Source organism: Sceloporus occidentalis, unplaced genomic scaffold (genome assembly GCF_023333645.1).
Source record: "Sceloporus occidentalis isolate IW3139 unplaced genomic scaffold, rSceOcc1.0.p SCAF_117, whole genome shotgun sequence".
NCBI lineage: Eukaryota > Metazoa > Chordata > Lepidosauria > Squamata > Phrynosomatidae > Sceloporus > Sceloporus occidentalis.
Genome location: NW_028317097.1, coordinates 1,700,305 through 1,726,440, shown reverse-complemented (window position 1 = coordinate 1,726,440; position 26,136 = coordinate 1,700,305). Strand labels below are relative to the sequence as shown.

At 38.1% G+C, this 26,136-nt stretch overlaps 1 protein-coding gene across 1 annotated transcript in view; it reads left to right on the top strand.

Moving 5' to 3' along the window:
- Nucleotides 1–25,326, top strand: part of LOC149282403 (sperm-associated antigen 16 protein-like) — a 294,140-nt gene extending 268,814 nt beyond the window's left edge. Inside the window, exon 14 of the mRNA XM_089498276.1 lies at nucleotides 25,151–25,326. Within this exon, the coding sequence (XP_089354402.1) occupies nucleotides 25,151–25,326 (176 nt within the window). The remainder of the gene's footprint in view (nucleotides 1–25,150) is intronic.
- Nucleotides 25,327–26,136: the final 810 nt, after the last annotated feature.

Here is a 26,136-nt window from a genome sequence, read left to right as displayed (position 1 = left end):
GTTTGCCCAAAAGGTCTCAAATCTTTTTAAGGGTTGAACACAATTAGATGCAAGATCCTCCTTTCCACTTAATGTGGTTTTGGTAAGAATTTCAACTTGAGATGTACCTCTAGGTAAATGTGTGTTCCTTAATTTGGAACTACAAAAGCAGCAGAAGTGTCAACCTAATCTGCAGTGGTGGAACTTGATGGTCTGAAAATCCATCTAGCAATAATCTCAGGGCACACTGCTATCTCATGTATCATCACTCCTATTTGGATCATACCAATGCGGTCGTTGTTGCATAAAATACAATATGTTTCAGAAAAGGTGGAACGCTAGAACAAGAAGTAGTAATCTAAAATCGCAGGGTTGACATAAAGTGTATATATTTGGGGCCTTCAAGGTGGATTAAATGAGCAGACCCTATGGGCTAAATGTCTAACCTGTCATCAGTCTTATCAGTGACCTCCTAGTTAACTGGCCTATTGAGCAGTGGCACAACAGGGAGCCTGATCACCCAGTGGAGCAATTGATTCCCTGTAATGTGGAAGAGAGACTGGCACCTCCTGGACCTGTTGGCCTAGGCCAGAATACTCCAGAGAGGTCCAGATGACAACTAAAACTCTGTGATCCCACTGCTATTCTGTTTGCATGTAATGGTAAAGCTGTTTTTGTTAATAATCCTAAAATACTGTGCTGCTTGTAACTCTCTATGGTTGGATCAATGTATTGAATCATCCTCTGTTTCCTACTCTGCAATGTATCTTGAGCCACTGATAATTATTAACATTATTGAAACCCCTTTTCTAGCTTGACATTCATTTTATCCCATTCTTGGGATTAATTCTAAGGTTGCCCCATGTATAGGAAATTCCCAAACACCATAGGCAAACAGCACCCCTACTGGCGAGTCGCTGCCTGACAGCCTTCTCTCTTGACTGCTCCTATTTGCTCTGCTTTGTATCATGGCTTTTTTCCAGAATCCTGGACCAATTTTTCTTAGCACATTTTACATTAGCTTAATTGGTTCCTGTTCTCAGGGGTCGAATTTATTAGTTTGCACTCTGTAAATACAGAACAGAATAAAGGGGCAGGGATAAGTGTAAGCAGTTCTAGGCAACTGAATGTTTTACAAATCCTGTCCTCACAGCGCTTGACTCAATCCTGACTGGTGAGTCTGATGGTGAATGTGCAATGTCATATGCAGTATAGCTTACATACGTTTATGCTTATACATGGTTAAGCCACTGACAATAGCAGAAGGGGCATATTGTATGTCAGACAATAGCAGAGGGGTACACTGCTTTAAGACCCAGATGATGTTGACAATAGCAGCAGAGGCATAATTGTATATTAGGCTCACATGGCCTTGGTGCATTTGCAAATGCAACTCATTTCATACATTGTATGATCTGTATTGTCTCTGCTTCTTTGTTTTTGTACTGCGACGGGAGTCATACATTCTTCATCTACCCCTCCAACAGAGCAGCAGTCTACCCTTTCTGTGCCGAAGATGTCCCCTGCCATGTATCTGCCCCCACCCTTTGTTGCAGCACAGAAGTTAACTAGAGAACTGATTATACCTTACTTTTGGTAACTAAGCTCATTGCGCATCTTGCCTTACAATAAAAACACTGCGTTTACTTTCATGATTGTGTCATGTCTAGACAATTAAAATTAAAAAAAAGATTCATTGAACCCTTCTGAAAGGCAACAAAGCAAGTGCTTCTGTATGAATGATTTTTATGCCTGATACTGAAAGAGTTAAGAATATCACTGTTTCTATAAAATAAAGGTGGGTTGGATTGTTTAACCCCTTAAATCTTTAACCAATTAGTTACTTGGAGGGAATGTCATGTTATAGATGTCCTGCCAGCAAAAGTCTGTGTCGTTTCCCAATTGGACAATGCATTGTTAAAAGCTCCAGTAACATTGAGATCTGTGCCCGCAGACATTGCAGCCTGGCTCCCTCGGGTGCTCTGACAGCCGAATATTAATGAGCAGCAAGTGTGGGGAGCCGGACAGCCGCAGTGACACATCTCACAATGCAGACACTCGCTATGACAAACCTGGGCGCTGACAGTAATAGGAGTGTTTAGTGAAGAGAAAGAATGACTCTAATAGAGATGGCACTGTTGACATCGAGACGAAGCCATACAAGTCACAACCCAATTATTTTATTTTCTACTGGAACAGAATTTTCGGTCTGGCTCTATATCTGGTATGCACTTGGGGCACATTAGTCACTGGGTCTGTCCCAGAATTCCGGCTTCTGTACCAGTCTTATTTGCTTTCGGTTTTCAGAGTGACAAACTGGGATACAGGAGCAGCCAATCATTTTCCCCTTAAAAAAATAAAATACTTGCTATTCGGTGAAAGAGATAACCATTTTTAACATGGAAACCTTTTTTCTCATTTCTTAGGCAATCATAAGCACTAGTCAGATACAGCTTGATTAGGATCTTTTTTTGGAGCAGGGTACCCTTTAAACCAGGTGGCAAGGATTTCAACGCAAGTTTGAATTATACATTCTTCAACCGCACATACTGGGAACAGTTTCGGCGTTCTTACCGAATTCTCATTCAGGTTTTATGGGGTAAATAGAAAGAATCTTGTGATCAAACTGTCTGGAGCCACCCTAGTTCTTATTGTACTCTGACGTAACAATATTTTAGAGTCCCAGTTGGTGCAGTTGTCACCAGTATATTGCATTTTAATACAGGTGACAGCAATTCTTTATGTCCTTTATCTCTATACGGGTATTCAAATGTCCTTTTGCCATTATTATTAACTTACGACATGAGCAAATTGTGCGATGGGCCACTTAAGGGTTAATGCTTGTGTGTGTGTGTGTATATATATATATATATATATATATATATATATATATATGGTGAAAAAATACCAAAATGGGTACATATCTTGCCCTAGGTAACTACGGTCTTGCTTGGCATTATTGAAATAAACAATGAGGGACAGGCAAGCATACAGGGAGAAATAGACATTTGTACACAGTAACTGAGACACAAACATGTACTGACAGATCCCCTGAAGCCAATGACCCTTCCACACTACCTCACTCCTCGCTGCACACACTATTCCAGAAAGGCCCCCTCTTATTCATTATTGTCTCTCTTGATCTTTCTCGAGACTAATATGTATAACTGTGCATGTTTGCTTTTGTGGTTTATTTATTATTCAGAGGCATAGTTTGGGAAAAATAAGCGAGAAAAAAAATTTTAAGTGTATGAGGAAAATATAGGAGGATATTATATTTAATATTCTCAGTGATAAAGGGCTGAGGAAAGCATTGTTTTCTGTGGCAGCAAAAAAACAAATACTCTAGAAAAACAGCTTTGCATGCAGTCCACAGTCGGTAGGGGGTACAGAACAAACAGCTCAGGAAAGTCATGGACAAATAGCTACTGTTTACTTGTTTTGTAAAGTTTTTGGGAGTTTTGACACATTGGATTCTGTTTAACCCTTTACAGAGTGGTCGAGTATACTACAAGTTGTTGAGGTTAAATCGTCTGCGTGGTGGCTCACCCTAATCTTTTCAGAATAAGAATTATTGTAAAGCTGATAAAACACTGTGTGCCATAAACAATTCGTAGGCAGCAGGTGAGTGATCATGCCTACTTCGTGAGGAGGACGTTGGGAGACGTGTTATATGCTACTTGGGTTTCTACTGAAAAAAGTGCAGTCACAGTGATGCCTCATCATTGGTTACTCGCTCTAATTTCATTCACCAATTGAACACAAATTGTGTACATTAAGGCCATCTAGGATTTATAACATTTACAAAAGTTGCCTTCTAAATCTTTCATTTAAGTAACAATGCACAGACCATTAATGTTATATGAATAAAACGTACACTCCTTAATCAAAAAGACAAATGTATTGTACTATTATGCAAATGAGAAAGAACTGGAGGGCATCTGTAAAAGAACACCCCATAAATCTGTTTGGTAATATGCTTAAATTTCGTATAACTAGATGTTTGAACCAAAAGGCATAACATCTAAGAAATCTTTGGAGACTGCTTTCACAGGGATGTGCAGATTTGAGATGTGTCAAAACTAGAGACATTTAAGGGGTTTAAGCATTTTTTAAACCTTGAAGGAAGAACTCTGGATCTTTAAAACAACTTTTAACTCTGAAAAACTTTTTATTATATGTGTCTCTTTTATGTTAAAGTGCGGTTATATAGTTCTATGCATGCGCTTAAGTCTTGAAAAGGATGAGCTCTTTAGGAATAACATGAATGATACAGAGTAGAACCCATGAGAAGCAGAAAAGGTATGTATTTCCAGCGATCTTTTAACATTATTCTCCCCTTTATTTCCTTTATTTTTTGACTGGCCCATTTTCAAAAGTGGCAGCTCACTGCATTGCATTGATTTTAGCAGTCAGAGAAAGAATCCCAAGATGGCATCTTTCGCCCAAAATAAAATATGCAAATCAGGCCAAATTTTGCTAGCATAAATAATACTATTTATTTTCAGACAAAATATACAACTAATCAACATACCTTAGAACTTCCTGGGGGAGTGGCTTTGGGTGGAGTCGAGACTAACCCCAGGAAACATTAAGTGTGATGAAAGAGTAAGTAGGTGTGGCCAGGTACCACGCCCCTGGAGAGACTGGAGCCTGGAGAGAAGCATTCTTTCCCCCAGAGACTCTGGGTCAAACCGGGAGAACTCCTAGGTATGCTCATTGACAAAGACCTTTTCCACTTTGACATATACAACAGGATGTTTCATTTGGAAACAATGGATTCATCTCACATTTCTGTTTAGTCCTTTCTAAACCATTGTTTGCTTTCTTTCTAAACCTCTTCTGCAGTATGTTCTATAGACATGTTCCATCACGTTGGTATGGCTTCAAAGCAATTAGCAGTTGGCTAATGTAACTTTACCTCTATACATCAACTTGTGTAGTTTGTCAGTATGGTGTATAGGTAAAATTAATTCCCCTATAAAGTGATTGCATGTCATGGTTTGATGACAGGTGCACTTTAATCGATTTTAAATCATGCTATCAAACAGTATTTTACTGGTTTCTGTTCACGAACGACAGGAGAATAAAATGATTTTCCCTTGTAATAATAGCAGAGATATCAGTTTAATAGAATTTAAAATCATAAACCTGACATTTTTAATTGCTACAACATTGGATTACTTGAAAGTCGTGCATTTAAGGATGTTTAACACATATTTTGTCATCATTATTGAATCACTGTACATTTTCACCAGTCTCTGAATGAATTGCACATTTGAATATGACATTATTGCAGTTAACTCAGTATTGATGCATGTAACAGATTGCCAGCCAAGGTATTTTGCCTACTAGTATTACAAACCTAAAGGGGGTTTGTTCTGACTTTTCTTTAACTTTAACCAGCCAGTTTTGAAATATCTCAATAATTAAAGTTTCATGGCTCAGCAGAGAGATGCTGATCTGCAGTGTTATTGTGAATGAAATGGGGTAAGACAAAATTCTTTAGAAATGTATCATTAGGGTCCAATAACAAAATAATCAGAATGCTACATTGCTGGTGGTACTTAAGGAGGAATATTCCAAATTATCCTCTGTACTGATATTCACTTATATGTAACATCATAATGGAATTGTGTAGGTTTTTTCCCACTCAGTAGGTAGTAATACAAATACCTTTGTATTTTTTATATGCTCTATGTTAAAGAGGCCTTTGCTGCCTCATCCTAAGCTATTTGTGATGAAATATTAGATACTGCGCGATTATATACAACCTCTAGCATTAGAAGTCCAGTCTGCTAAACCAATGTCCAGGAAGTATGTCACATCTTTCAACTTGATAAGGGGATTCCAAAGAGATCTTCACTAAAGGATCATGGGAAACGATTCCATGAAATGACCTGGGTATGCCTTATCACATCCCTATACTTCTTGCTCTGGGACAAGAACAATCATTTTAGACAAACTATAGGACACTTGATAGTTGAAAGTCTTATATGGGGTAAAATTATCAATGTGTGCAAATGCAAAATACAGGTAGGAAATTAAAGGGGGACATGCTGTTAAAACCCAATCATGGGATGCCATAACCTTCTTAGTTAGATATGAAGGGGCTTTTTTTAAAGGATGATCTTTGACCAAAATAAGCCAACATCAACAGTCTAAAATCTTCCATGATGTACCAAAATCATTTTATGTCAATGTGCCACGACAGAAAAGATCCAATAATTCCTGCATACTATTATATCTACATGAGGCTTTCTTAATGGTATATCATAAGTGTTAATGCTTTTGTTTTTAGATTAGGTTAATAGACATTAGACATAATTATCTGCCAAAAAAAGAAGGATAATGTTTTGGACCATTTGGCAAGGAACCCATTAATATTTCCAGTTTGTTGTTAGGTTGCAGGAGACCCAGTACTTACCTAGACTGTTTCCATGTACACAATGATTGGGTAATGAAAGGTTAGGATGCATTTTAGTCCGAACTGAAAAGCACTTGAGGATATCAGAAAAATGTTTTTTTTTTCCCTTTTTCTGATTCTTCTGGCTTCAGAGCTGAACTGAGTTGCCATGGTACCCAGGCTTGGTGCTTCATTTGGCAAGAAAACATGTTTTAGGAAGAGACACATCAAGTTGCCAGGGCAGCGCAAGGAATTAAGGGGTTAAAATCACAAGGGATGAACAGACCTTCCGTAAAGAGCCTTATAGGCAACACTTTTTTCAGTCTCTCTGACGCGAAGATAATGGTGACAGTGACCCATAAGTGCATTCCTAAGCAAAGTGCAACTCATAATGAAAAGAAGAGAAGTAATTGCTGGATTGGTGAGAAAGCTGTTTTTGGAACATCTATATCTGTGTCTGCGCACGTATAAAAAGATTCATCATCTGCAGCAAATCAGTCTCTTTGTTATTTCCATCTCATGTAACAAAGCAGCAGCTAGATATTTTCCAGCAGGCCAGAGCATGCTCAAAGTCTACATCTATGAGATCACAGCAAATAGAAAAACAAAGCAGGGACCCTCTAATTCAAGCAGGGAGCCATCGGGAGCCCACATGCGTATAACAGAAATACATTGTTAAGGACGTGATTAATTAAAAAGAAAAATGAGTGGATGGTGAATATTAGGATTACTTAGTGTATGGCCAATAGCATTTATATTGTTATTTAGCTGTTAAAATAATGTCCATCATTTAAATAATATTATGTACCAGCTTATTTAACTGGAATGCAAGCAATCAGATGACACTTAACGGGACCTATTTCTTCAGGACACGTGTCTAAATGAGAACATTGTGACCAAAAAGGGGTGATGTCTACCCACTAAATAAGTGTGGCAGGCAGGTGCAGTTTATTTGGTTATCATAGAATTATCTGCAGAAGGGTTTTGCAGTCTTGTTTATAGGTGATTGCACGAGTTATTGGTACCTTTTCAAGCTTATTTGTTAAAACATCCCCTGTTATATTGTCTTTTTCTCCAATGTGGATGTATTATTTTTCAAAAGTGAAATAAATAAATAATAATAAAAAACCTTGAAATCTATTATACAGAAAAAGTATTTGCGGACAATGAGGGCATAATAAATTCACCCAGATCTTTTAGAGCTCAGCCACTGTCAATTAGTGATATAGAAAATGGTGTCACATAAGGTACGGTGACAAAGGGCCGACAACTATGCTGGTGCTAGAAGATATGCTCCTCAGGTTACATGAAGAATATAAATGCCTTTAGTTTTAATTTTACAGTTTTTAATGTGACAGATCAAAATAATAAAAGCAAACATCTTGAAGTCAATTGAAGACCATATTTTTAATATATTACTACATAACTGGGTCTCTTGGCACCTGAAGCAGGATCTGAGGTCCTGCTCCATGCCTTTGTTAAATGGAAGCAGATGGACATGCAGAGGAATTCATAGCGGGTGGCTCAAATGTGTCCCCTCATATTGCAGCACCTGGGAAAGCTGCCCCTCTTGCCCCCCCCATTAGTTATGGCTCTGTATGGCACTGTACTGTATACTGCAGAACCAGGTATATAAAATACATATGCGATTGTGAACTCTTTTTATAGCTAGATGAAGAAATTAAGGTAAATTCTTCTAACTTCATGCGCGGAATAACAGTCCCTTGCAATATAAAGGCCTAAATTGACCAACCAGCTTAAGGAGTAACTAAGCAGTTGAATACAGTATAACAATGTATCCAATTCAACGTAACAACTGATGGTAGATGTGCTATATATAAGATGTAGCTTTTAGAAGACACATGGAGGTAAGCCAAGGTGCAATGAAACTAATCATGGCTGGAATTTCTCGTCTGCCTGCCAATACCGCAGCATGAACACTAATGCCTCATCAGTAAGAACATCTAACACAATAGACTAGAGCAATTTTCCCCACTGTTAACTGTAGCGTCATCAGGGCATTCATTAAACTCTTAAGTATGTTTAAACTTTAGAGAGTATTCCCATTGGAGATATCTCTTTAATTCGGCCCATTCTGTAGAACTTAATTCTACGAGGCTAAGACAAGAGTGATTGCTCCTGTATAAGACGAGTAATGTTCTGGTGTCGTATTTGGTGGACTCTCACCCCTTGGCAGACCCATAGCAGGCACATATTTTTCTACTTCCTGGATAGTCAGTCCTACCAACAGAAGAGGGGGTATCATTAATTCAAAGGAAAACAGGCATAGTACAATACAATAGTGCCTGTAAAACATTATGAGCTGCCCAATAAATATAAATCTAATCATTTAGGGATTGTTCAAGTTTTCATTCAGACTCATTTAAAAAGATGTGTTACAGTTTAAGTGTACATGGGCTAGATTTGAAGCCTTTAACGTCAGAGCTATAATAAGTTCCTATATGTGAACATATATGATATTTCTGAATATAACATCTATGGGATACAAAGGCCCTGTAGAAGAAAATGGCCAATGGTGTGTGCGACATCTGTAATTAATTATTGCAGCGGCATAGAATTGGGATATTTTTGCCATTCTACTAAACTGTTTTTCTGACCGTGAACAATGAATGAAGTCTCAATTTATCTCTTGGCGGTGAAATGTTTGACGTGTGGAATATTATTACATCTCAGTGGCTCCATTCTTTATAGTCCATACTTTCTCTTACGATACCTCATCCTGATCCAAACCAATGAGTTTCTACATGCAAAAGAAAGATCGATCGCATGATCAATATCTCTCTGTGCTAGAAGAATTTCTGTCAATCTATATTGATTTAGAGAATTGCTTTAAATTGGTTCTGATGTGTGTGTAAAAAACATTTCCTTATTGATCAAAGATTTCTTTTTTTCTGATATTCTGTCCTTTAAGGGACCAAACAAAGGAAGGATCTTATATGTACCCTGCTGATCTTCCATTTCTTTTCAGCTCGATATTGGATAGGCCTCTCATATATAGCCACCCAGCATATGTTAGAGGCACACAACCAGCCAATTTTTTAAGAATAGGTAAAGCAAAGTGAGTGCCCCTGTCTGTGTAAGATGGTTTTGTAGTGAAATGCGTCCTGCTTACACAGTGGTTGCAGCTTGCTGTCCAGGGGTTAAATGGGAGGAGGTTTAATTGCACCTCCCCCAACACATTAATAAGGTTTTGGTAGCAGTATAAACTGCTTTGTGTGCCCACTATGTAGGAGGTGAGAGTAGGTTCTCACCCTATTGAGAGTGTGCCTTGATGTGGCGGGTGAGCTTAATTATGCTTTGGCCAATTCATATAACCAAAACCTCTCATTTATATTATGTTTATATATTTGTTGCCAACTTTATTAGGGTGAGAAGCGCAGACAGGATTTTGTTTTTTGTACACAGTGGCGTCTCCAGCTTTCATATTTAGGGGGGCACATGGGGGGACAGGGACAAAAGTAGGGGGGGGCAATTCTAAAACGCTACATATATATATGTATATATGTTAGACATGCATTTTTAACTACATGATATGTATTTATCTCTTTGAAGTATGATTCCAAATTAACAGCTGAACTGGCAGTTATTTTTCATTCTTTAATATTAGCCCCTGCTGCCAATATATATAAATATTAGACCCTTTTGCCAATATATTTTATATTGAAAAAAATTGGACCCCAGGAAAGCATTTCCTTGGGCCCCGCTCCCTGCTCCCTAGCATGCAGTCACTAGCTCCGCTACCACACCAAAAAAAAAATATTTGCCACACTGACTGCAGATTAGGGGAAGACTGTGAGAGTCAGTGCAGTCTTCCCTCCTTCTGACCCTACCGTGACATTGAGAGGTCCTCTTCCCCATAACCATCCCCAGAGTCCCTTTGTCCCCTCATTCATTAAACCACACCTCTCTTTTACTTACTCTCTGTAGTTCAGGTATAGATCAAATAAACAACACGTGGAAACAGCACATGCATGTATAGATCAACTGAATAAGACATATTTGCAGGTATACATAAATATTGTATGGAAACACAGCATTGCAGGAAAAGCAGGACACACTCAGCTTTGCAGGTATGGATCAATTGGAATTCATAGAAAAACTCAGCATTAAAGGTAAACTTTTGATGTATAGATCAAATAAACAATACATGGAAACAGCATTGTAGGTATTGATCAACTGAATTAGACATACAAACCCTGTATTTACAGGTATACATAAATAATATATGGAAACATAGCATAACAGATATAGATCAACAGAATAACACAAAAACCCAGATTTGCAGGTATGGATCGATTTGAATTCACATAAAAACTCAGCATTAAATGTATATACAACCCCCCCTGAATTACAGGCATAGATAACAGGTTGCACACCCCAAAGGCCAGCCTTGACATCCACATTGCCAAAATAGAACATTACCAGCACCCAAATTACACACGTAAGATGTGCCACCTTTGCCCCCAAACAGCCCAGCATACGACATCTTTGTCCCCAAACAGCCCACCCTGTGCCATCTTTGTCCCATAAACATGCTACCTGTGCCATCTTTTGTCCCATAAATACCTTGCCTGTGTCACCTTGGTCCCCAAGGCTTAAACACCCTGCTTGTGCCATCTTTGCCTTTACAAAAATAGATTCTACATCTATGATACACACAGACGCTTTTACAGTCACTCACTAATTTGCACTTTTATTCACACAATTCATTCATGCAATAATTTATTCTTTCACAAATTATTTACACATATTCATTATTGCATTCTTACAAATTCATTAATTCTCTCATTCATGCAATTCTTCCACACATTAAATAATTCATTCTCTCACTCCTTCACACAATTCATATACACATTATTTCATACTCTCATTCACACAATTCATACACACATTAATTCATACTCTCACTCATTCTGACTCTTTATTTCAATATTCTTATTACTCTCCTTTCTCACTATCTACCCCCTCTCTCCCCTTCTCACTCTCAACCCCCCCTCTCCCCTTCTCACTATCTACCCCCTCTCCCCTTCTCATTATCTACCCCTTCTCACTATCTACTCACTATTTACCTTCTCCCTCTCCCCCCTTTGTAGTTCACTTACCTTGCAGACATCCTGTGGTGGAAGCGCGGGGCCTCTGTCTCAATGGGCACTGCTTCACTGCTGAAAACGTATTCCTGAGCGACCGCTTGGTGCCCTCTCTCTCTCCCTGCGTCAGTGCTTCCTCATGTCTGAAAAACAGCGTTTCAATTGGGGGGGCACACGGTGGGGTACAGCATGATGTAGGGGGGCCTCCTCTGGCCCCCCTGCCGATGCCACTGTGCTTACATACCCAGTGAGTGCTGCATAAAGGAGTGTTGGGTATTTTAAGACAAGCGCATGCTTAGTGGTTGGGTTCGTTAATCTACCTAAGGGTGCAAGATATGTCTGATATGTCCGACAGGAATGCCTGGATAATTGAATTTCCTTGACTTAAACATAGCAGTGCTTCCTTAACTGGGACCTAAATAGTTAATGTCCTTGCTTTATCGGCATGAAGGATTTGTAAAGGAATCGTATCAAATAAATAATTTCTCCAGGCATTCTCTGTGTGGCATGAATTAACAAAGGATAGGGTCAAATTAGCAGGGGCGTAACTTTGGCCACACGTTGTTTAAGATTCCATGGGTACTGCTCATCAGAGCAATTCAGCCTTAATATGTCATTATCCCCAACACTTCTGGACCTCAAAATGTAATTTAATGCAGAGTAATGTGTGTATCAAACTGTTTTTATTTTTCACCTTGATGGGTTTTACTGTACAGTTAATTGTTATTTAAAAAGTCAGCATCCTTGCGGTACTGCGTTCACATGGCAACTACTTGTTTTATCCTATCGAGTTTCACCCCAGTAAGCTGCAGATTCAGACTTCAAAGAGTCCTATTAGAAAAAAAATTTGGCAAGACTTTGTCTTTTTTCCCTGAGAATTTCTTTGAAGTCCATCAATGTCACAATACAGGCGAAGACTGAGACACTTTCTGCCAGTAGGTATAAATACACCATTTAAACATGGTCAGTGGAGGAATTATAACTCAGTAACACTAAACAGCCATAACCTGTGACCTATCGTAATGAGGGATAAATTAGACAACATTCATTTGCACATTAGGCACAATAAGTAGTCTTAAAATGTAGCATCCTCTGCAAAGAATGTGATAAATAAATTTACTGGGAGCTTGGTTGGGCACACGTTCTCTCTAAGGGACAATAGGTATGTCTGTATAATTCCATTATTATAGGGTGACTACAACTCCATCCATTGCTGCCCATACCCTTTCCATTTTGGCCAAGATCCATGCATTGCCAGACACTGCTTGTTAATTATAAAGCCTTTGTATTTTTACATTTATTAGAAGGTATAGTTTTTTTGTAAGCCCTTAGGGTAGGAGCTTTGATGCTTTGGATGAGAACCTCACCCTGGGCTTGGTTCTGTTATTAAGCTACATAATTATCTTTAGCATTATTTCCAATTTACTAAAATGTCAGTAACATCTTCTGCAAACAGAAATATACATCACAAATTATTATCCACTTCATGTATACATTTTTGATATTTTAATACATAAAGAAAGGTTGCTGTTGGCTTCTTTAAATTGAGTTTATGTAATTAGTCTCTTATATTTAGTAAAAATTTGCCTTTTCAACAAGATTAGGGAAGTGGGTTTAGCAAAAGAAAGATGGCTGGGACATTGTTTTTCATAAAGCACATTTTAATTAGCTTCTTAAACATGTACCTTCCTTGACATTATTGACTTTATGAAGGCAGAACCTCTTAGGGGTTTGAACAGTAGCAGGATCTAGCCGTTTGTTGCTTGGTGTCACTTTGCATCAACATGTGTGTCATAGCTTGCAACTATTTCCATTAGCAACTGATTTGCGTGATTGCAGAACTATGAGGAGCAAATAGCGAGAATTCATTAACAGATGCTTTCAGCCTTTCCCCAGTAGGAAGTGCTCTTCGCAGTATCCACAGGAAGCCACATATTATGAAAATATTATTATTTTAATTGAAAAACCTGCAGGAAAAAAAAATGTGCAAGCTCACCTCATCTGTTTCTTCCTATTAGTTGTTTGGGTTCCAGAAATTACATCTGATTTATTTAACATGTTGCTCCTCAACCAGCTGAACCTCATGGTCCACAAAGCATCTTACTCTAATAAATCACTAAGAAATGACTGTGGACATTTTTAAATATTACAAATAAAATCATTTATATCCCAGAGGTTACTGTGGTATACTGTGATGAGACCCTATCCTTTAACCATGATAATATTTCATTTTTGTAAAGCTGAGAACTTTGTCAATGGCACCAAATGATTGGAGGTTATCTGATGCTGGACCTGATCATCCTGGTGGCTTCCTCATCTTTACCATGATTGGCAACTATTTCCACTGATCCAGTGCATTTGGTAATACTGGTGCTCATTGCCTCATTTCCTGTAAAACATGGGGGCATGATACAAGAAAAAAGACATATCTTAAAGGCAGCCCTGTCCATTTTCACTTGCTCTGTCTATTTCCTAACACCCCACCGACAACATCTTTCTCAGCAGCTGGACATGTTTTCTATTTTTTAAAGAGGCAAACAGGCACATATGACTCATAAGCTGCCCGTGAAATTACAATTTGTCCTTGGGTTGTAAAATTGTTAAAAAAACAAGCAGAATGTAATCACTCAACATGCTTTTTGACTTGGGGTTGGTATGTACACGTTCATCAACCATTAGTCACTTGACTTTAACTCCCCCTTATGATGAGCCCACGCTGGCTTTCCCGGCTTTAGAAAAGTCTCGGCAGAGTTTTGCGTATATCTGCTAATGAGGAAAATGGGGATAGTTTAGTTAAAATGTGGAGCATGCAGGCCAGAACAGACATAATGCTGTTTAAGCCCAAAACCCTAAAAATGTGTCTTTTAGTGTATCACACAGGAATACAGCCATGAATCTGTGCATTGGTGATCACAGTGGCAAAGTATTATTCTGAAAGTCAAGCTGGTCTCTGGCCTGAAGGACTTAAATTGGATACAAAATATGGAGAATTTAGAGTACCGGCACTTTGAAAAGTACTTTACTCAAGCATATATTATAAAGGCTGTACTTTTAACAGAGCTTTTAACAAAGCAATTGCTCCAGAGCCCCAGCATTCTGAGAGGCAGTGCACCAATTGCTCCAGAGCCCCAGCTTTCTGAGGGGTAGTGCACCAATTGCTCCAGAGCCCCAGCATTCGGAGGGGCAGTGCACCAATTGCTCCAGAGCCCCAGCATTCTGAGGGACAACTGCCCCAATTGTTCCAGGGCACCAGCTTTCTGATGGGTCCACACCTCTCACCTGTCCCACGAAACGGCGATCCTATCAGGTCCTGCAACGTGCAGCAGTCACACTCCCTCAGCGAGACTGCATGCCCGGAAATGGCATCACTTCTTGGCGCACAGTGTCAGCAAGGGAGGATGATTGCCACACGTCACGGGACCAAAAGTACTGTGTGTATAAATGCGTATACGTATATGTGTGTGTTTATGTATGCATAGGTGTATTTGTATGCTTATATATATATATATATACATGTGTATTTATTGCCAGCACAGCTATCAATTACGTGAATGCCTACCACAGCCACTCCTCCAAAGTCCTGCCTCCTCTACCCAGCCCACATGATTAGCATAATTTAGCCCCACCTAGTTGTTATGGTACAGATTATATCATCACATTCCCACCAACACTACCATACATCCTTGGTATGCAGTAGATACATTTGTAGCGCAGCATCTATATTAGGCAGGTCTTATAATACAAACATAGTAAGACCTTGTGCAGATGTGCTTCAGTCAGAGAGCTTTGTCTACGCCATACAACAGATCTTAGTTCACAAAAATAATTATACGGGAGAGAATATAGCAAAAATTTAAAAAAGCTGAAAATAGAAAATGAAAGGTATAGAAGGAGAGTTTACAGAATGGAATTACTGAGAGAAATGGGAGTTCAGCTGCACAGCATCTTAAGATGGTGACGAACTGCGGTGGAGGTCTGTGCAGGAAGAGCTCCATCAGAGGATCCCCACTGCCCACAGGGGTCAATTCAAATCACATAGTTACATAGTCAAGAGCATCAACCACTTTTAAACCAATATCAATTAATACAAATTAAAGAAGTGATGCATGTGACACAATAAAAAGCATAAATGTCAATTTATATTAGAAATAAAATAATTAACCAATTAAATATAAACATAATAGACATGCAAATTACAGCCTTAATTCAGTGTAGGTTTTTCAAAGTGTCAAATGAAATATCAGCTTTATTCAACTTAATTTAACCACTAGAAATAGGCATATTAAGTACCAGCTAAATTAATGTCCAGGGCAACAGAATGACAGAACGAAAAGGGGCGGCCAAAATAGCTGCCATTTCTCTTACCAGTTTTGTTAACAAGGTTTAAATTTGCACACTGCACCTACAGAGAGCTAATTTTCTAATACAAAACCTACCAAGACACCTGGTTTTAGGCCGCCACTTTTTTTGTGCAGTTTAGGTCCCTCATTTGATCACTGATGTCCCACGGAGTCTTTATTTCAAGAGGATATCTTTTATTGGGCCCACATGGAAACTGAGACACATAAGCTTTTGAAACCTCAAATGCCTTTTTTTTAGATGAAAAAACACACCTAAACACGCCAACATACACAGACACACATTCAAACATACTCCCGCCACTCACTTACCCTGCCTGCAACTGCAGTTCACTCAACGTTACGTGATCCTGCATACTGCCAGATTCAATTCGTGGCACCTTTGTTTTAGTGCCGCCCCAGGGCCAGTCCTAGACAGAAAGTGCATCAAACCCCAGCAAAGAAATGAATTCCTCTGCCCCGCTACTCTGTACAGCTTCTTCACTGCTCTCCACCACCTTCCTGGCTCATATACTTTAACACTAAATTGTAATGGACCAGGATCCAGACAGGTACCAAGCATAATAGCAGAACTGTGAACTAAAAGTGAAGTCCAACTAACAAGCCAGAGTCAATAACCAAAGCGGCCAACCAGCCGAGCCGGGTCAGGAATACAGAGGTCAACACAGTCATGGTACAGAAACTAGGAGCAAGAGAGTAGTCATACCAAGCCAAGTATTACACAGGAACATGGGAGGAAATGGGCCTAGCTGCTATAATAGCTGCTGATAACAGGTGAGTAAGGCAGCTTGTTAGGCAACAAGAAGAAAATTGCTGACACCCCCATACACACTCACTCAAACACTGTACACCAACACACCACATTGTATACTAGCACACACTCACTCCAACACTATATACTAACACCCAACACAGCTTAACACTGTACACTGACACTCCACATGCATGCTCATTCTAACACCCCACACAGTCTAGCATTGTACACTAGCACACATACATACATATGCACATTCACGCCTGCCCTTATACACAAACATACCGGCTCACTTTTGCCCTTGCGGTCACACGCTTACTTGCAGGTAGGCACACTTGCCCTAATATACACGAACTACAAAATACAAACACCCACTTTCTGGCTTTCTGGCTTTCATGGCAAACTGAATAATATGTTGTGTGCTCACAGATGAAATAGGAACACTGGATTGGAGCAAGCACTAAACTGTATGCGATCTCTATGGCCAGCATTATAGACATTAGCGTAAGGACATATTCTGTTAAATAATTTGACATTTATCTATTCACTTTTAGGGCGCAATGGCAGTTCACCCATAGTTATTATTAAAAAACCGAATAGAACTAGCAGCCTATATGTACTGCCCTATGGATCAACAGATCAGTGCTTTGCAAAAGGAGTTGACTATGTTAATTCGAAAGGCAATGTTCAATAATGTTTTAATGATTTTAATGGCCTATGCGTGATTCCATGTTAATAGAGTTAAGATGATGCTGGCTTGTATTACAGGCTAACTTCCATACTAACCAATAATGACACTTGGGGACTTGTATACACGGAGAAAGGAGACATGACTAAATCTAACCTTTCAAGAGTCAGGTGCTTTCTGCCTTCATTTGATTTTTCAGCTAAAGTGATCTTATAAAGAATGAAAAATGCCTGATTAATGACAATGGATTTATCTCCAAAATTCAATCCATTTATGCATTTACTCTTATTGGAGTCCTGTAATTATATTGGCATGTTAGAAAATACTGAAATAAATATAAATGTACCCGAGCATTGAACAATAAATAGATGCAACCATTTTTAAAGCCAATCCACAATTTGGCAATAATAGAGTTAATAGCACTTCATGGAGCTCTGTTTTAGTGGTGGGATTGGTTGGCTGACTCATTTAAGTGCTCTGATTACTCACAAAGTACCTTTACCTTTCTCGTTCAGGAAGTCATATGCATTTGTCATCCTGAACCACAGTGTGAGTGCTTTTGAGCTTTTTGAACTTCCTCGTGCTTGAAAGGATTAATTTATCGGTCCCCTGATTTTTTTTCGGATGTTCTTTCTTCCATCCTTGATAATTTGGTTTATGTATCACAAGCTATTTTGTGACTTCGGTGCTTATTTAAGGAGTCTACCAAACAGCTATAAAATAATGCAAAATGTCTCCAGTTTTCAGTATTACATGATTAAAAAACACACCATTTAACTGTAGCCAAACTGGTGCCCATTTAACCCACTGGGCGCTGGGCTGTATTATTTCCGCAATGTTTATCCCCAGTCTTTATCTGATATTGTTTTGCTGTAGTCTTTGGGGGAACTTAATAATAAAATATTTCATGAGGGCTAATTGAATGTTACTTTCACTGTACACTACATTACATTATAGATTAAATTTCTTCAGCTAAAATTATTCTAGAAAGCCGTTAAGATTGTTGGAACATTACCACCCATTGTACTACTTGATTGTAAGCCTGTGGGCCAGAACATTTTATTATACCACTATCTTAATTGTGTTGTGACATCCCATCTGATGGGATCTACATTGCCCTACATAGACATTTGGCCAAAACATAGCTGGTACAGAGCCAAGGAATGAGTGAATATGGGTCAGGGGAGGGTAACTCAGTAAACACAGTGGCACACATAATTACATGCTGACGCTAGCACACATACATATGCTTACACGTGCATTAACAACCAGATACACGTACTCACTAACATACACTTACACACACAGTCCCTCTCACACACTTAGACTTACACATTCATCCCCCCCACACATACACATTCATGCTTAGGTTACTTTTAACACAGGGTCATGCAACATGATGCTAAATGGCCCTGCTGCGTTCCTGCCTTCATGAACTATTTTGGACCAGTGTATTCTTCATTCCTGTGTAAAGTGCCCAGGTTCCTATAATTCTCTTTCTAGATAACATTCTGGTGAAACTATCGGTGTTGTACCTACAAGATTCTATGAAACATACAAAATGTGTGAAATTAGTTTACACAGATAATCTTTACATTATTGCTCACTTAACGGTCATGCTACAGGGAGCCTGATGCCCCAAGAGGGGGATAGGCCTACTTTGCAACAGAGGGGCTTCCAACCCTTCTGGACTTGCTGCCCTAGGCCTAGGCCAGAATACAACAATGATGTCTCACAAAGCTAAAGGGGTCACACTGTGGAAACATGCAAACATCATGAATGTCACATTAAACTACTAGATTGATAAAACTACAAACACATCAAACTTATCACACTTCTATGCCAGTCAGTACCACTCACATTGAAGAATTAGGCTAATTTATGTGGTTCGTAGTACAATTTGAATAATGGATGAAATGCTTAGTTTTTCTACTTCTTTAGGGAAATTGGTTCTATGTATGTTATTGTAGGCCAATATATATATATATATATATATATATATATATATATATATATATATACAGTGTACAAAACATTTTCTGTATTAATAAATTATTTTATCATCTTAATAGTTCCTTCATAATAGATTGTGTCAGGAGATGTTATGACAAAAGGGTAATTAGAAAGCTCAAGAGGGGATCCGGCACTGAGTATTTTCCCACTGAGTGTACAATTTTTTAAAGTTAATTTAAATGTAAAATTGAAAAAAATCACAACCGAAAGCCATTGACAGGTTGGGAATAAAAAAATCATTGAGACAGAGCGCAAACATAAAGCAGCGTATTGTGGGGATTGAACATTGTCCTACAGCTTTAAAACAACGCCTGCTAAAGCTTGAATTTGTTATGAGCTCGGAGAATGAAAGCCAATGTTTTGGTTTAATTATATAACCATTCCTTCCAATGTTCAGCACTCGTAACTGCATAAAAACTCTAAAAATACATGGCCATCTAAAAAAAAAAAACATTTATTATTTTTCAGAAATTCCACTGTCAGCTTCTGCTTTGTTCTTCCATTGCACCTCAGGATTATTGAATTATGTTTTAAATAAATTATTTATTGAGTTTGAAAAAGAGAGTTGGTTTTTCAGGCAACATTTTGCGCAATCACCATGGTCATAATGAAAGTTTTAAATGGTAGCGTTAGCTGTTAGTGGGCCAATATATTCAAACAATAAGATGTGACTAAGCATTCAGAACCTGCTTTAGATATGAGGTTTCTCTTGAGATGTAGGCCTCTTTGTGTATGTCATCTTTCCGTGTTTTTTATTATACCAAGCTCCAGAATAAATGCTTTATAAATAACTTATAAGGCCCTCCATAACACCTCTCCTCCATACATTTCTGCCCTCCTAAACAAATACTCCCCTACTCGATTCTGAAGTTCTTTCCATGGGCTAAGGCTCTCCTCCTCACTCATATCTCTGGAATCTACTTCCACCGAACCTTCAGTATTCACTCTCTCACCCAACATTCAAGAAACATCTCAAAACCCACTTCTTCCGAGAAGCCGTACCACCTTAGTTGATAGAACTTCCCTGTCAATGATACAGCCACCACACTACCTCTCACCTTTCTCTATTCCTTATGTTTGTCCTCACCCCATTCCCTCAAGATTGTAAGCTTGTGAGCAGGGCTCTCTCCACCTAATGTATCGGTTTGTCTTAGTGTGTCAAATCTTGTCATACCCCTTGAATATATGTATTGTAAGAAGCGCTGCGTAGATTGTTGGCGCTATATAAATAAAAGATAATAATAATAGATACATTATAATAAATAATAAATACATAATAAATAATAATAATAAATGCATCAGAACCTTATCATTATGTGTTGACATTCTGCTATGTTTTCTGCATTGCTGATAGCCCAAACAGAGGTGACCTGGTACCTTTTATTTGAGATTGTCTGTAAGTCTCAAATTCCCACATGCAATATGATGAAACAAGGTGTTTTTGATGTCACTTATGTCCTTTACGTGCTGAGGTCAGGCACTGTGCTCACAGAAGGATGGCGCTGCCCTTTCACTGTTACTCCTGCAAACATCAGCCTAAAAAATATTAACACTCTTTTAACATTATGTATTTTTCAATATTTTGTACAAACTACTTCTGGTCACTCATAGAAATGTTCTGTTTAAGGGGCTTAAAAGTTTATAAATCCATTCCAGATTGAGTGTTTCAGATTATAAGGAATTTAAATTAAAGATCAATGTGAAAAATTACAATTGTGGCTAGTTATAAAAATAAAAGCCATCAGAAACGGCGGGTTAGAGACACTTGTAAAACCCATACTTGTGGGATGAGGGGGTCGTGAAGGATTTAAGAAAATGAAATAAAACATGTTAAAATATATTAAATATTCCATACACTGGGTGGATGGTAAGGAGGACATAGGTCACATATATGATGAGAATCTAGTATATAGGTTATCCATTCCCCCAGGGGAAGGGGGGTGATTCTCTCATTCTACATTTCAATCTGCAACTCAAAAGTAATACTGGAGTTAATAATTCCAGTAAAATAACTGATGTCATGCTATTCTACTCAATATACAGGTAGATAATGTAGCTAGGTTATATATCATTCAAATAATTAATTATTAACCTATGAACTGCACATCAAAAGCAGTTTTCTATTTAAGATGAGTAACCTAAAACTGAATTTATTTAAACTTGAATAATTGTGAAAATCCATGTTGTAGGTTTGCACTTAGTGCTTCTTGTGTGCACATGTGAATGTATTTTCTTAGCTGATTAAAACAAGGACTGCTTATAGGGGCCACAGATCAGCAGCTTGCAGCCACCAATGCACTTGACCAGGCGTGAAAAAGGGAGCAACATATTTAATGAAAAAGCTCCATAGATTTTCTGGAGGTTTGTTGAATTCCCATACACATATTTTTTAATGCAAAATATACCTATATGAACAAATTTAAAAAAAATGAAAGACGTGTCCCAAATCTACATGCTACAGAAAAACAAATGGAATGAGTTTTACAGAATTGTATCCTATAAAGTATTATATTATTTTATATAAGTATTTTATAAACGCAAACAGCATATATTGAAAAAAATTGCTATAAAAAAACAATATAACTGTTCATTGCTGAAGACAGCAGGTCTAGAACACCTGGGTCTGAGCAGTAATGTAACCACTGGTTCGTATAATGAATGACTCATAGCGTTAAGAATTATAACGGTATCTTTGCCAATTAAAACCAGACTTAGGAATGCTCTGGATTGTTGCACATACTTTTCAGAACCCTTAGGAGATTTAAGTATGTGTTAAATATAATTGAATGTTTCTTTAGGTCTTCAAATATATTAGTTAATAAGCTTTCCTCTAGGCAGGGGTCTCTTAGAGCGATGGGGAAAAAATTGACATTCAATATTTTGACTCTGGCCTTTAGAGTCTAACTGAAATGTAGCATTTTAGATAAAAGATATAATTCTAATATTATTAGTATGTAACAGCAGAAGCACATAGTAGACAGAAAAGTACATGGAACAAACGTCTAAAGATCTGCTCTCTCCGAGATATTTCCCTGAAGACCACTCTGGCTCCATTGCAATAGGCTCCATAATTTGACATTAAAGAAGCTTCTAGAGCCCCTTCAGGACTGAATAATGTTTTTGTGGTCCCATTTTCTGTGACCTCAACAAAACAGTCCATTGTGACTCCTAAAGTAACGAACAGACCAAATATAAAAGTAATTTACGGATAGAACATACAGAATTAACAGAATAATATTATTCTTCCACCTCTAACAGTCTGCTGTTGGTAGAAAACACACTACTACTTGCTCCATTTTCAGACAAGTGTAGTATTTGCCACCTTTTACAGACCAAATACACTCAAGGACACGTTTCCTACACATAACTGCCCTGTAGTCAATTGATTAGACATGGAGCCTACTCCATTCTAAGTAGTGAATATATTGGTTCTCTGCTTGCATAGCTATTTACCTGATATTTTTTCTACCTTTTGACATACACTATATGGAAAAATGTATTGGGGCATATCCCCTTCAGCACACCAAGACATTTTGGACAATGCTATGCTTCCAACATTGTGGGAACAGTATAGAGAAAGCCCTCTTCTATTCCAACATTGCTGTGCCCCAGTGCACATAGCAAAGTCCAAAAATACATGGTTAGATGAGTTTGGTGTGGAAGAACGTGACTGAGCCTCACAAAGCCCTGAGCTCAACTCCATCTAACACCTTTGAGATGATCTGGAAAAGAGATTGCTACCCAGGCCTTCTCGTCCAACATCAGTGCCTGACCTCACAAATGCTCCACTGGGTGAATGAGTGAAAATCCCCACTGAAACTCTCCAAAATCTTGTGAAAAGCCTTCCCAGAAGAGTGGAAGCTGTTATAGCTGCAAAGAGGGACCAGCTACATATTAAAGTCCCTGTTGGTGTAATGGCCATGTGTCTCAATACTTTTATCCATCTAGTGTGCGTGTATAGCTTAGAACTTGACATCATCTCAATGGCAAAAAACTGGCGTATCTTGAAGACTGTTCTGTAGGGCTTTGTTTTCTACTCAACAAGGCATAGAAAAAAATCCAGAGAAAGTATAATAATGTATTAACACTGAGGTGATACGGACAAAACAGGCAACCACCTAATGCGCTTTGTGGCTCAGATGACAATCAATGTACTTTTACAGATGTACACAGTAGAAGACAATGCCTGGATGTAATGTTCTAATGTATTTTAACGCTATGTATTGTCTTCAAACTGTTGTATCTGTAAAGTGATTACAATAATACAGGTTTGCTCTTTGTTGCTTTTTTTTCCATTCCATCTCTGTGTGTTCTCCCAGCTAACTCAAACAAAACAATCCTGACATCTCCATGGGCTGATGAACCTGAAGGACAATTGACTGCAAGCTGAGATTGAAAACCAGTCTTGATAAAGCTGCAAACTGGGGACATATGGAACAAACCATTTGGTGTACATTCTCATTAACTCTATTAGCCCCCCCCCTTAACCTTCCAAAAAGTTTACTACACAGAAAAAATCTTCTATATGTTTTCATAAGGTCGCCAATTGGTGATAATAAGACAACATTCAGTAATGGAAAGTTGTCAGCTGATAGAGTCAAAATCAGCTGGACCCTAGCCTTGTATTTTAGAAGAAAACTTTGATTACAAGACGCTGTTGTATCACAATAGCATGCAGGGCTGTGCATGACTGTTACTGATGTTATCATGTTAAGCTAATAACAATATGCTGTCTCCTACTGCTCTGTCTTTGTGCTTGTGGAAGGAGGTCTTTAAAGACAACATGATTTGATTGATATTCTTGCAGAATATAATTACATTTCAATTTGTCTGTTTTTCGAATGCATCCATATTAATGAGGTACAATCCTACAGGAATACTAGCATGTTTAACTGAAAGGTGGAAGGGTTATAATTTGTGACTTTTCCTGACAAAGCACCAGTACTAACATTTTCTCCAGTATTTTCTATAGTACCAGTAATATAAAAAAAATGTATCCAAGTAATGGCATCTACTTACTGGTCCTGTAAAAATTCCCTTATGGGTTAGATGCACTCTTGGTTAATCTGGAATGCTTGCATAAGAGTGCAGAGTTTTCTTTAAATTACCAGGTTTCTCCCACCCCAAACGCTCTACGGTTGACGCTGTGCTCCATAGATATGTTCATTGTGTTACCTTTGCATCCTCTCAACCCCAACAATTTTTCAGAACACTTTCTCTGAGTGTGTAAAAAATTTAAAAATATCATCCAAAGCAATGAGGTACCCAAGTCACACGTGATAACCAAGCTTTCTAGCCAATGGGATGTAATCCTTTGTGTTTAACAATTTACTATAATAAAGAAAATGAGTTAATTCCATACATTTGATTGAGACATAAAATGAATAAATAAAATAACCCATTATCAGGGAATACTCAGCCTTGTTAATCCCTTTGAAGAAAACTACTTGTATACTGTAATTATCTGATGGTTAACACCTATGCTAAAGATTGTGTGCTTTACACAGAAACAACAAGTTCAATACATGTATTGCTAAACTTGTTATCATTTGCTCATTTTAAATGTTACCTGAAACCTAGTAACTTGCAATGGAAAGATTTTTTTTTTTTAGAAAATCCAAATGGTTAATCCCAATAAATAGCCACAGGATGTCTGTGGTTGGAATTTATTAGTTTACTTTCTGGCATAGGCAGTCTGTCTCATTTATATTGATTTATCACGCTTGGATTGAAGTTATTTTCAATAAAGACATTAATTCAGCGCACATCACTAGCAGTCAAATCAATATTCTCAACATCACCTTCAGGGAGTATCTCACCTTTCTGCTCTTCTCTCTTTTGCAGGTCAGTTGGTATCCATGGCCAGCAATGATGGGACAGTCAAAATACTGGCTCTAACGTCTGGTCAACTGGCCAGCTTAGAAGGCCACGAAGAAGCTGCTCAATGTGTCCTCTTTAACCACAAAGGCGACTACCTAATCTCTGGTGGATCTGATGGAACTGTCCGGCTTTGGACCTAGAAGACCATCACTGTTTAACTATTGCCTTTAAAATTGGAACAGAGAACTATGGTGATGGATATAAAATCAGAACACGGAATGAAGCATTTAATAAAACATTTTGTTAATGGTTGTTAACCATAGTGTGTTGATTTTATATTTACCAACTAAGTCTACTCATTTCTTTCTCGTACTCTTTTTCGCTTCTTTCAATCCACGACACACATCTCCCTCCAGGCTCTTGTTGCATACACTGGTGTCTTTTAGTTAGTAATAAAATGGGTCTAGTAATATTTTAATACATACTTTCATTGGTATTATCTAAGTAGAGATGTTTTATAAAAATTAATTTTACAGACAGATATATGGTGCCGGATATATTACCAATTGTTAACATGGGTGCTATATCTGCTCCTTTCTGCAATATGTACCAATTCTCTGAAGTAGCTATCAGATTAAAATCTTTTTGCAATAGATAAATGACTTGCTAGTATAATTCATACATCAGCAATAATCTATATCAAGATGACAGAGACGTTCAATTTTAGCTCAAAATTAAGGATATAATGACTCTTCTAAATGTTTCTGAACCTAGCAGCTTGGTGCTCTAGGGTAACTGGAAAACATACTGGTATATGTTCGGAAAGAATAAAATATGTGTACATTACATTTATTTTGCAGATACGTCATCATAAAATATGATAATGCAGTGGTAATGGAATCAGCAGTGAATCTGGTACAAGCACAACTGAATATATTATACATATTAACACATAACTTTACTCACCCAACCCATCTCTAACCAGGTTAGGAACGTGTTGGGTAGCCGGA